Raw genomic sequence first — 13,211 nt, forward strand, 5'->3', positions numbered from 1 at the left:
TAATGTTTCTGGGAAGAAGTAATCAATTTATTAAATTATTGAATAAAAAAATTAACACGAGTTCTAACCATAGAGTAGTTTAAAACGAAACAATGGCGTATATCTTTCTTTTAATTATAGTTGAAAACACTAATTGAGGTTAAAAATATAATGTTTTATAAAAATTAAAATTTTTATACTCAACCAAATGAACAATTATTTTTGACATCTCAACAAAGTTGAAGAAGAATATGGATGGCTTGGTATTTACATGGTTTATGACCTGTCATAATCTGGTTAAGTGATCACTTTACACACGTGCAACATTCACCATTCTACCCACGATTCAAAACCACACTACTCAATTTTTTGGAACTCTTACATATATCATGAATCTCATGACACTGTAGTTGCGTATTTACTGGAGTCATCTTTAATTGGATAAAGAAAGCTTTTACTTAGCAGTGTTATTTTTATTTGGATGTATGTAAGATCCTAACTGGATTATTTTATATGCTGGAAAATGCCTGAAAACTATTTTTTTGTGCAACTTATAAGTAATTTTACCGATTAAAATAAACGTCATTTGTGGATTATTCATATACTACCAAATATTTCAAATAATTGTTAGTAGTCGTCAGATCAGGAGTCAAAATAATTGACAGATATGTCTGAGGAGATGCATGAATATTAAGGAGGCGAAGATTGTTTACAAAGACAGATTGGTAGCGCGTTGTATTCTCTCTGCCTACCCCTGCGGGGAAGCAACGTGATGGTTAGTTGGCTAATTAGTTATATCTGTAATTTTTTTCTAAAATACTACCTCAAGGGCGCTTCGATGTGATTGAACACCATGAAATGTCAATAAGTCATATTGATATCGTAGTGTGTCCCTATTTTCACATAGTTAATCTTGACATGAGCTTTGATCTTTCCCTTTTCCCCCTTTCCTCCCACTCGTCCCTCTTGCAGGTGTTTATATTAAATTACAAATGTGTGATTTTGTAACAGGAATAGTACAAATACCTGTTTTGTGTTATTCTTCAATGTAAATGTATTTATTTACAACAATTTTAATAAATTCTTAAGAACCAGATTTCTAAATTGGTTCATATATTTTATAACTATCAAGAAGTTGAGTAGTGTGGTTGTCAATAATGGGTAGAATCGGTGATTGTTACACTTGTGTAAAGTGACCACTTAAACCAGCCTATGACGGTCGTCAGCCCTGTAAATGCCCAGACTTCCATAATCTTCTTCATCTTTGATGAGATGTCAAAAAATAATATAAATGTATTTATGTATCTGTTCTGTACAATATCCAAATAATAAAAAAAACAGTGGTACATCTGTTTTAGCGGAGAAAAAATGATTTACTAGTTTAGAAAATTGACAGATCAATTCAAGCGTGAATAGAAGCAATAAAAAATGTGTATTCGTCATACTAGTGATAGGATCAGATTTTATTGACAGCTCAAACTGTAAGGGCTGAGGTTTGGACCAAAAGCGGTATTATTCGAGTAGAATTTGTGATGATATTAAATATTACATATGCGTTACCGTATATTAACACTTGTTGCATCCTTTCTCCACTACATCTGTTACCTCTCACGAGAAATGTATCGCGGTATAAAAGAACGGGTGACCACTGAATTACCAAGCAATCTCTCGAGTCGCTCAGCGGGTTCAGTTCTCTGGTATTTTTGAAGTAAAAATTCATTTAGAGAGACAAAATCATAATAAGTTCGTTATCCAAGCATTGACACCATGAAAACAATCGTACGTACAAAAATATCATACTTACTCCATTTATAAAATATCATACAAATATTTTATTTATTGTTTCGGCATTAACTTTGTGGTAAGACATGTTACAATAATTAAAGAAAACACTTCGTTTTTTACCACTTGAGTTTTATTATAGACTACATGTTTCAGAAGTTAAACTTCCATCATTCAGGTCTGTATTATACAGACCTGAATGATGGAAGTTTAACTTCTGAAACATGTAGTCTATAATAAAACTCAAGTGGTAAAAAACGAAGTGTTTTCTTTAATTATTGTATCATACAAATACATGTTATTGTAAAGGATCTGTGAGTTTACATATAACGACTGAAAAATGTAGAATCCTGGAAATTGAAGTTACGGTCGGTGAAAAAACGTGTTTGAAAACAATAAAAAAAATAGATATGTCAATTTCATGTGAATATTTATTATTTCATTACTTTACCAATAATTTTTTGAAACATATTTTTTTTAAACTGTATAATTAATATCAATTCTCCTTCCTGCTAAATCCATTATTTTATATTTTTTTTAAATATCTGAATGTTTTTTAATAGTTTTATAACATAAATGTGGAATTGTTTGATTGGCTTTTTTTCAACGTAACTATTTTTTGTTAATGTAATGTAATGTTTATTATTGTTAATGTAACTATTGTTAATTATATCATTTTTTTTTATATGTAAGCTGTACAATTCCCGAATAAATAAAATAATAAAAAATCACGTTAATTACACTTTTTCGGAGGCATTGTAAATTATACATTTTAAACAAAACATATGTTTTCAAAGCATTTCCGATTTTGCATAGTACGACTAAAAATATTTTGAATCTTAGGGATTGTGCTTATAGCAGACAAAAACGTGTTTTAACACAATAAAAAAATATATTAAAAATATTAATAAGACAGAAAAATGTTATTTCACACATCAATTTATAATAAATAATAATTATTACATTACTTTGCCATCGGTTTTTTTGGAAAAAAAATATCATTTTATAGACGGCACAATTTTATAAGTAAATTATATATTTTTGGAGGGTGTTACAAGTTTTTTTTTTTAATTACGCCTCGTTTATTTTTATAATTATTTATTTTATTATTATATTATTATCATGCATCATGTAGTGTGTCTATGGAAAGTTTTTTTTATGTTGAATGTTTCAAATTGAGTTTTTTTATGTATGTTTTATATAATTTTATAAAACATACATAAAAAAAAACAAAATGTGAAACATTAAAATTTATTTTATTTATTTGGGAATTATACGGCTTATACATTAAAAAAAAGTTAAATTGGCAATAATAAAAGCCAATTAAATAATTTCACATAAAACATATGTTATGAAAACCTTGTTGTTAATTAAGAGTGCTTACATTTTTGCGAATGATTTTAATTTACATTAGTTGATTACATTCTCTTGTTGTTATTAACTTTTGAGTTGTTTACTTTTTGAATACAACTTTTCCGTTAAAACTATTGACACGTGTTTCGATACATTCAATAATATCTATTCAAATACCCTACGGTATTTGATAATGATGCTAAATTCTTCTTCTTCTTACCCTTATTTTCACCCAATGGTGCATAGGGCACTGCATCGTAAAGAAGCAGTGTTAACTCGACCGTTAAATTGTGAAGAAAAGGTGATCAGCCTTTCGCTTCAGGTACCAGTCCAGGGTCAAATTAAATATAAATATTAGACTGAAAAATCAATAATATTTATTTTGACCCTTTTGGAAATCGAACTCGGGGCCTCCAGCATGATAGCCTAGCACGCTAACTACTACACTATTTACCAAGTAGAAATTAAATGAAAAACGTAAGTGCGGAATAAATGTATGAAATCATTTTCTTTACTTACTGTAAAACTGGAAAAGCCATGATATGCCATAAACTTTTTCGAGATTATAGGAAAAGATATTTTATTTATTGTTTTGGCATTAACTTTGTGGTAAGATATGTTACAATGATTAAAGAAAACACTTTTTTATACCACTTGAGTTTTATTAAAGACTGCTAGTTTCGGAAGCTAAACTTCCATCAATTAGGTCTGAATAATAACTGACTGTTATTATTCAGACCTGAATTATGGAAGTTTAGCTTCCGAAACTAACAGTCTTTAATAAAACTCAAGTGGTATGAAACGAATGTTTTCTTTAATCAAAGGAAAATATATAGTATTTATTCGACTCATAGATCGCAAAACTACTTAAATATAACTCATATTACTGGGTTAGTAGTTTCTACGCTTAAAAATAATGACATCCGATTCATAATCTTACATCCCGTAATGTATTGTTATTAGTACATTTAGTTCCGCATTCCGTAGCCTTCCTAATGACATTTTTTTCCATTGAGATAGTCGTATAAATACTACTTTCTTACAATAGGAACTTAAATAATAGCGTTTCAATTTTGCTACCAAATATCAACTGGTCCATGAACTTGCTACATAGATATTATTTCCACATAAAACAAAGAAGAACGCCATGCTTTTTTGTAGAGTATACTTTTTGTGTGATGTGTTAATGAAAGGAAATATGTATTTAAAAATGTAATATAACATATATACAAACGAACATTTGGTATCTTAAATATTGTACTTGATATTAAAAGCTGTCCCATCGCATTCCCAGATCTGATACAGAAGCATCTAGGCTTTCCGATAGACCTTCTCTTGCTAAGTATTTTTTTGTTATTTTTGTTTTATGAACTAAGTTAAGAAATTTATGTAAAATTTTAAACAAATTTGTATGCCGATTTAATGTACTATAAAAAATAGAGATTAATTTTTTTTTATTGTTCCAGACTTTAGGACTTTTGCTTTTCGGCCTGGTGCTGGTCAAAGGAGAAGCTACCCAGGAAGACTCGTACAACGCCGCATACGCTGCTTCTCACCAAGCATACGCTAAAGGCGACGACTCCAGCCAAGGTTATGGTTCTGGGCCAGCAGCATCAGCTTCATCCAGCCACGGAGGCTACTCTCAACCAGATTATTCATCGTTCGCTTCTTCCGGAGCCCAAGATCAAGGATACGCAGGAAGCACCGGATACGCGCACCAAGAGTTCGGAGGTGGAGACGGAGGTCATGGAGGCGGTTTTGGGGGTAGTTTTGGAGGCGGATTAAGCGGAGGTCTTGGAGGACACGGTGGAGGACTAGAATTGTCTCAAGGATACAGCCACGGAGGGTCTGGATACGATCAAGGAAGCAGCGGTTACAGTCTAGGTGGCGGTGGTATCGGACACGGAAGTTCTGGATACGATCAAGGAAGCAGCGGTTACAGTCTAGGCGGCGGTGGTATCGGACACGGAAGTTCTGGATACGATCAAGGAAGCAGCGGTTACAGTCTAGGCGGCGGCAGTATTGGACACGGAAGTTCTGGATACGATCAAGGAAGCATTGGAGGAGGATACGGAGGAGGATATAGTCAAGGCGGCTCTGGTTTTGGACACAGTGGTTCCGGGTATGATCAAGGTAGCATCGGTTACAGCCAGGGATCTGATATCGGACACGGAGGGTCAGGAGGTTACGATCAAGGTAGCGTCGGATACAGCCAAGTGTCTTTGGGTCACGGTGGCTCCGGATACGACCAAGGAAGCATCGGAGGAGGACACGGTGGAGGATATGGCGGTTCTGGATACGACCAGGGAGGCTCAGGCCACGATCAAGGATCTTTCGCACCGATTCAAGGAGGAGTGAGCCACCAGGAAGCTGTACCGATCAGCCAACACGTCGAGGTATCAAATCCCGTCGCAATCCCAGTTTACAAACAGGTTCAAGTACCAATCTACAAGCCAGTGCACATCAAGATCCCTCATCCGATCCTGGTACCGGTTCCTCAGCCTTACCCTATCCAGGTGCCAGTCAGCAAGCCTTATGCCGTTCCCATCATCAAGGAAATATCGGTTCCAGTACAGAAAGTAGTTCCATACCCGGTTATCAAGAAGGTTCCGTACCCGATCACCAAACACGTTCCGTACCCAGTTGAGAAGCACATAACCGTTCACGTACCTCACCCATACCCGATCAAGGTTCCCGTCATCAAGACCATCATCCACACATCTAAAGGACACGGATCTCACTAAGCGAAAGGTGTTGCATCCAGCCGACCGTCCAGTTCCGATCTTTGACATTCACTTTCTTGGTGGAACTTATGTAATTAAAAAAATCCTTTCTCTCGCTTTGAACGCGACGGACATTCACTTGGTGATCTGATATACTCCGGTACATTCTTCCAATTACATTATGTATTCATATAACGGCAATTTACAATCACCAATTCATTTTTATTGATCTGAGATGCATTTAAAGAAAGTGCGAGATGAAAGTGTTGTCTTAGCCCTGCGAGAGTATTGGATTTTCCGCTTTGTAAATATTCCGACCACTTTTTTTCATTCTATTACTTCGTTCGATTGAATGTCTTAGGTTCTTTTCTTTATTTTCTGTGATACTTTAATTTATTGTTTTACTTTTTAACGTTACTCTTATTTCTTGTTTCTAGAGACTTTTTAGACATTAAGGCAGTTTGCAGAGTAATCGAAAGGTGACATTGCCATTGCTTAGAAAAGTCATAAAACACAAATACGATATGGTTGTTTTGTGATTTTGAATCTCTTAGATGTTCAAAAAGTATCTTAGTATCCATTTTCTTCTTCTGCCTGTCTTTTCTAAACTTTTTCCTATTCATTTAACAAATAATGAATGTAACTCCATCGAGAAGAAACATCTTCGTGGAAACATTTAATCTGTGATTTGTTTTGAGTTTTTTCTATGAAATGATAGTCAAGACATATTGTTATTGATTGTTTTGTTATGAATTGTTGGTTATTTAATTATATTGTTGCTTGTTTTGTATTTTTACATATTAAAAATTATTTCATGAAAATATTTTGTATATCTTATCTTTATTTTATTTACTTAAAATTTAATATGTCGGGTTGTGGTCCCATGGTTAGTGACGCGGACTGGGAATCGAACCCAAAATCTCAAGTACGGTAGCTGAGCGTGCTGACCATTGCACTATGGAGGCGAATAAATAAATAAGAAAAAACTAACTACGGAGGCAGACAATTTATTAAGTAAAACTTAAATTTAAAATAATTCTATCATATAAAATTCCAGGCATTCTTAAGCATCAGACAAACTTATATTTATCTTATTTTGTTTCGGGATTCACTTTGTGGTAAGACGTGATTAAATCGTTAGTAAGACACTTGTTTTTTGCCACTTGAGTATTATATGTTAAGCTGTGGTCCCGTGGTTAGTGTCGCGGACTCTTTAGTCAGAGTATCTCGGTTCGAACCCGTTTTACCACAATTTGATACTTATTTCTACTAATGAGCCACTTAGGCTCACAGAAATAGTGTAAAATTGAAATATTTGTGTAAATAATAAAAACACAAATATTTCTCTTTAAAAAAAAATATCTTCCTGACTCTTTTATTTATCACTCATGTCACATTGTTAATTTGAACTTATCACAACGAACCAAAACTACCCATGATAGAAAATTTTGAGAATTTTTGAACTTAACTATGTATAATAGTGTACTTATAGAATTTAGTAGTAAGACGTTATGCGGTACTAACAGCATAATGTTGGTCGGAAAATTGAGGTTTCCTTTGAGTCGTGTGGATGCAAAATTGTTTAAAGTAGCTGCAATCTGAAAATGACCATGATTTTACAAATATCATGGTTTAATTTCAAACTCAATGCAATGTTTATACTTTTTATTAAAATTTTACTTAGTAAATGCCACTATTTCTTAAAATCTACTGTGACACGTATTTTGATGCATTTCGCATCATTTTCAAACCAAAACATTTAAAAAACACCCATAGTATGAAGAACACATTTATTATTGCATGTAGTTATTAAAAATAACCTAATTTTCAGTTGTCTTTAAAAAATATTGAAAAGTATAGCATAACGTTAGGTACTACTAGAGTGTAAGGTAAGTTAATCCGAACTTTTCCAAGTCTGAAGAGGCCACTGCTGTAATTAGTTTGTATTTTCGGGTACAAATATAATAATAATAAATAATAATAAAACCCTTATCCGCACCCCAATGGTGCAAAGGGCACTGTGTCATATTAACGCAGTGTTATCTTGATCGTTTACACATGAAGGAAAGGTGATCAGCCCTCCGCTTCAGGTACCAATCCATGGTAATATTGAATAAATATTGCAGCGAAAAAATTACTTATATTTATTTTACCCCCCTTGGGAATCGAACCCGGGACCTCCAGAACGGTAGCCGAGCGTGCTGACCATTACACTACGGAGGCGGACAAATATACCTATATACATATATATATATATATATATATATATATATATATATATATATATATATATATATATATATATATATATATATATATATATATATATATATATATATATATATATATATTATATATATATATATATATATATATGTATATATATATATATATATATATATATATATATATATATATATATATATATATATATATATATATATATATATATATATATATATATATATATATATATATATATATATATATATCTATATACAATATCTTCCGATCAACCAAAAATAGACAAGTGATACTGGTTAAGGTTCATACTTCATGCAATTCTTTTAAATAAGTGGGTAAATAGTGCTTGCTCGTAATTGAAAAAAAAACATAAATAACAAACACAAACTAAAAAATAACACTTACCTTTTGAACGAATAATAAATAAACTAGAACATCGAATATTATTGAATCATTTAAAAAAAAATGAGGTAGGCAACTGGATTCAGATATGTTTGTATAAAGTAAGGATTGAGGATATGGGGATGAAGTAGAGGAACCAATAAAAGGATGAAATTATATAGAGTTCCAAGGGTAAATAATAATGTAATTTAGATAGTAGAGAGTTTATATTTGTTAAGGATGTGAAGCGAATATGAAAAATAGAGAAGAAAATATCTAAAAATAGTATAAATTATAATTGATTGTTCGTGCCCAATGCTAGCTTGGGAGCATTCCATGCTAGCAGTATAACTAAAATGAGCGAATAGAATTAGTCGGACGTTTATAAAGCAATCATTAGAAGCTTACTGAAAATGTCATTTTGGACGTAGGAATATATATATATATATATATATATATATATATATATATATATATATATATATATATATATATATATATATATATATATATATATATATATATAATTTAAAAAAAAATGAGGTAGGCAACTGGATTCAGATATGTTTGTATTAAGTAAGGATTGAGGATATGGGGATGAAGTAGAGGAACCAATAAAAGGATGAAATTATATAGAGTTCCAAGGGTAAATAATAATGTAATTTAGATAGTAGAGAGTTTATATTTGTTAAGGATGTGAAGCGAATATGAAAAATAGAGAAGAAAATATCTAAAAATAGTATAAATTATAATTGATTGTTCGTGCCCAATGCTAGCTTGGGAGCATTCCATGCTAGCAGTATGGCTAAAATGAGCGAATAGAATTAGTCGGACGTTTATAAAGCAATCATTAGAAGCTTACTGAAAATGTCATTTTGGACGTAGGAATATATATATATATATATATATATATATATATATATATATATATATATATATATATATATATATATATATATATATATATATATATATATATATATATATATAAATATATATATATATGTTTATGATTTGGGTCCTATGCATAAATCGAGGGACGAATTTACTATCCTGCTTAGCAAAAACCCTATAAATAAAGATTCAAATTTGGTTTTTGAACATAAGTAAATTTTTTTCAATGTACCTATTTTAAATTGTATGATCTATTTTAATCAGTAATGAATTTCACAACTTTTTTTGGGTGTGTTTAAATCCTTGATCACAAATCTTGGTTTTTCCAGGTTTCTTAGGAGTAATTTTCACTTTGTAGCTATACCAAACAAACATTTATTGCTTCAATGAAACCATAGATATAAAAAAAAACATGTGTACTTTATCTGGGTTCCTCCATAAAATAGTTATTTTTAAATAGGTACATATGAGGAAAAAGAAAAAAGTAAATACACTCTTTGATTCTTATATCCATCTTCATCTGCTCATTCTGTTATGTCAACATAAAATTACTACTTATTGGAGAAACCTAGAGTTATGAGCAAAAATTTAGACACACTCAAAATGTTAAAAGAATTTTAAATTTGTTTGGAATTTAGACCGACCATTTTGTATTCATTCTTCAACACCCATAATTGCAACTGAAAGATAATATTTTCCAGACAATAAGCTCGCTATGTATACAAGAATACTTACATTTCGTGTTTACAGGGTACATTCTTGATAGCATGTTGTGGTTTTTGTATAATTGGATTTCCGCCCATATAACCCCCTGTCAAGTTGTGGGTTTAGCTACATTTAGTTCGTATTGGGAAATTGCAAAGTAACTCTTCCTTTGGCTGTCACTGTACAAGATTAATGTGCCTGGTTATAAATTGGTGGAAAGACAGCGCCAATGCGCTTTGCAACCCGGAGGTACACCACCCTGTATAAAAATGGCGACGTGGTGCTTTGAACTTTATTTTAAGGCTTTAAAAACTAAATGATTGTGATATGCACACAGCATTTCAATACATTTGAATAGAATATGGATTTCTGAGTTCCATGAGTAACATTTATTTAACATCTCAACATAGATGAAGAAGAATATGGAAGTCTGAGTATTTACAGGGCAAATGACCTATCATAGTCCACTCAAGTGTTCACTTTACAAACGTGTAACATTAACCACTTCTAAATTGTTGGGTAATTTATCCAAGATTAAACAAGGTTATTGGATTGAATTCTACTTTTATTTACATTTTTGCATACGATAATATGTGACGCACTCTAGTGAGTGTGTGATATTGTCTTAGTAAGATGAAACGCGTCACATATTATCATATATATGTAAATAAAAGTAGAATTCAATCCAATAACTTTTTTTTTGTTTTGCATATATTACCCAAAAATTTAAAATGGAATTCTACCAACCATCTGCAGTTACAATAAATTCACCAAATCTACCCATGATTGACAACCACACTAACCAAATTCTTGGAACACCTATATATGTATTTATTTCGAATTTGAACAATATACATATATAAACATTCGAAACAAAGTGCTTATATTCACAAAAATTTAACTTGAGACATCTATTGTGCGATGAAAGAAGCTTTTTACTGAGTGGAAATTCTTTTTGTATCTAGCTTTTCACTATATTATATTTATTTAAAAAATATTTTTATATAACAGACTTAAGACTTTAACGAACAGCCCATTATATCGAGGTTTTACTGTATTTTAATATGGGGAGTACAAAAAACTGTATTGTCCGATTATCACATTTTATTAAAAAGATACAAAAAAGGTTTTGACGCATTTCGTGTTGATGTCTAAAGGCAGTCTTGGAAAATATTATATGCCAGTTGGCCGGTGACATGGGCTACGGAATTTCATGGGAATGCGAATATCCCAAACCTCGAGTGTGGGTGACACCAGTGGCGAGCCGCGGGGTTGGCCAAGTTAAAAGTATAAAATTTTGAGTGTGTCTAAATACTTGTTCACAAATCTGGATTATCTCCAATTATAGGAGCAATTTTTCCCCAACCCAACAGATATTTTATAAAAATAATACATTGGATATAAATGAGGTGAGTTAAAGATTTTAGGGTGGTAGATATTACCGCTATACGGGAAAAGACATGGAGCAAGAATATGCATTAAAATAAAATAAAAATAGCGAAAATGGCTAGGTCAGGGTTTTATATTCGCAAGACACATTTAAAATATTCGTACCCTGTATATTCAAAACATTAATCTATTAATTTACAAGTAATTTGCACCAACCTCACTGATTAAACTTACATACTTCAAAGTTATTATTATCTAGACATCTTAACAAAGATGAAGAACAATATGGAAGTCTACGCATTTATGGGACTTGCGACCGTCAAAGGCTGGTTCACATTACCAATTCTACGTATGATAGACAACCACACTATTCAAATTCTTTGAACATCTAGATATTTTTAAATAACTCAAAACACAGCCCTTGAATTCAATAGACTTCACTAGGGATATATGTAGTGGGATGAGGCAAGCTTTTTATTAAGCAGAAACTCTTTCATTTGTATGTGAAGTTCGAATCCTGGATTAAATTGACACACTTGAGAAACGCTAGAAAATATCTTTTTAATTTTTATATAAGAGTCCGCCTCCGTGGTGTAATGGTCAGCGTGTTTAGCTACCGTGCTGGAGGTCCTGGGTTCAATTCCCAGGGGGGGGGGTGAAAATAAATATTGGTGATTTTACACTGCAATATTTATTTAATATTACCCTGGACTGGTTCCTGAAGCGCAAGAGTGATCACCTTGCCTTCATGTATGTACTGATCAACATAACACTGCGTCAATTCGATGGAGTGCCCTATGCACCATTGGGTGCGATTAAGGGTTATAATAATACATATACTCGTACATGCAGGTAAATAACTTGAAAAAAATATACATTGATACGTAGACAATCGAGTCACATGCATGGTTCGCTGCTGGCAACTACCCCTTCGTTTCGTCCGACAGCTGGAAGTGTCATCCGGTTTGAAAAAATAAAAATAAAACTGTCATAAAATAAGAGAAAAACCGTATAAATAACTGGCCAGACGACTGTATTTTTTTCCATTTTAAAAGACCTGAAAGACTCCCTTTCAGGTGAAATTCGTGAAGCGAAAATAATACGAGGTCAGCCCTAAACAAGCGAAGCGTATTTATTTCATCTTCTTTATATTTATTTTTTCCTTTTAATTTATTAAGTCTCGTAAAATGTACTGCAAGGGGAGGTTTACGTTACAACGTAGACCCCTTTTGTTTTATTTTATGGGAAAGATAAACGAGGGATGCGGATAATATGCGAAATCGTCTAATTTTATTGTTTGGAAAAATAACATCTGTATAAACTGTCGTCTCTGAAGATTTTTCAGATTTTAAAAGTAAATTTATGACCGAAAGGGTGTAAATTAAAAATGTTAATATAGAGATCACATAGTACCTTCTTTTTATCATAGCTGAATACATGTAAAAGTTAAGTTGAATACTCTCTTTTTGACCTTCACAAGAGATGTGACTGACAAGACAATCAAATTTACAACATTTTGAATGTGTCCAAATATTTATTCACAAATCTAGGTTTTGCCCACAAAGAAGCAATGTATTTTTGGATTTTTTTGATACGAGTTACATTTTTCTACAGGTTCAATTGCCAGGGGGGGGATGAAGATAAATATAAGTGACTTTACACTCTAACATTCATTTATTATTAATTACCCTGGACTGATACCTGAATAGCAAGAGTGATTCCTTGCCTTCATGAAGGAACGATTAAGATAAAATTGCATCA

General features: G+C 32.1%; 1 protein-coding gene across 1 annotated transcript; it reads left to right on the forward strand.

Annotated features, from left to right (window-relative positions):
* The first annotated feature begins 1,653 nt into the window (after positions 1-1,653).
* LOC148300420 (uncharacterized) lies at positions 1,654-6,658 on the forward strand. The gene is made up of 2 exons (XM_088274832.1): positions 1,654-1,758; positions 4,581-6,658. The coding sequence occupies exons 1-2, from the start codon at positions 1,747-1,749 to the stop codon at positions 5,856-5,858; spliced, it is 1,290 nt and encodes a 429-aa protein (XP_088130958.1). The 5' UTR covers positions 1,654-1,746; the 3' UTR covers positions 5,859-6,658.
* Positions 6,659-13,211: the final 6,553 nt, after the last annotated feature.

Source organism: Brachycentrus maculatus, unplaced genomic scaffold (genome assembly GCF_059751285.1).
Source record: "Brachycentrus maculatus isolate JH-2025_06_01 unplaced genomic scaffold, ASM5975128v1 h1tg000719l, whole genome shotgun sequence".
Classification (NCBI taxonomy): domain Eukaryota; kingdom Metazoa; phylum Arthropoda; class Insecta; order Trichoptera; family Brachycentridae; genus Brachycentrus; species Brachycentrus maculatus.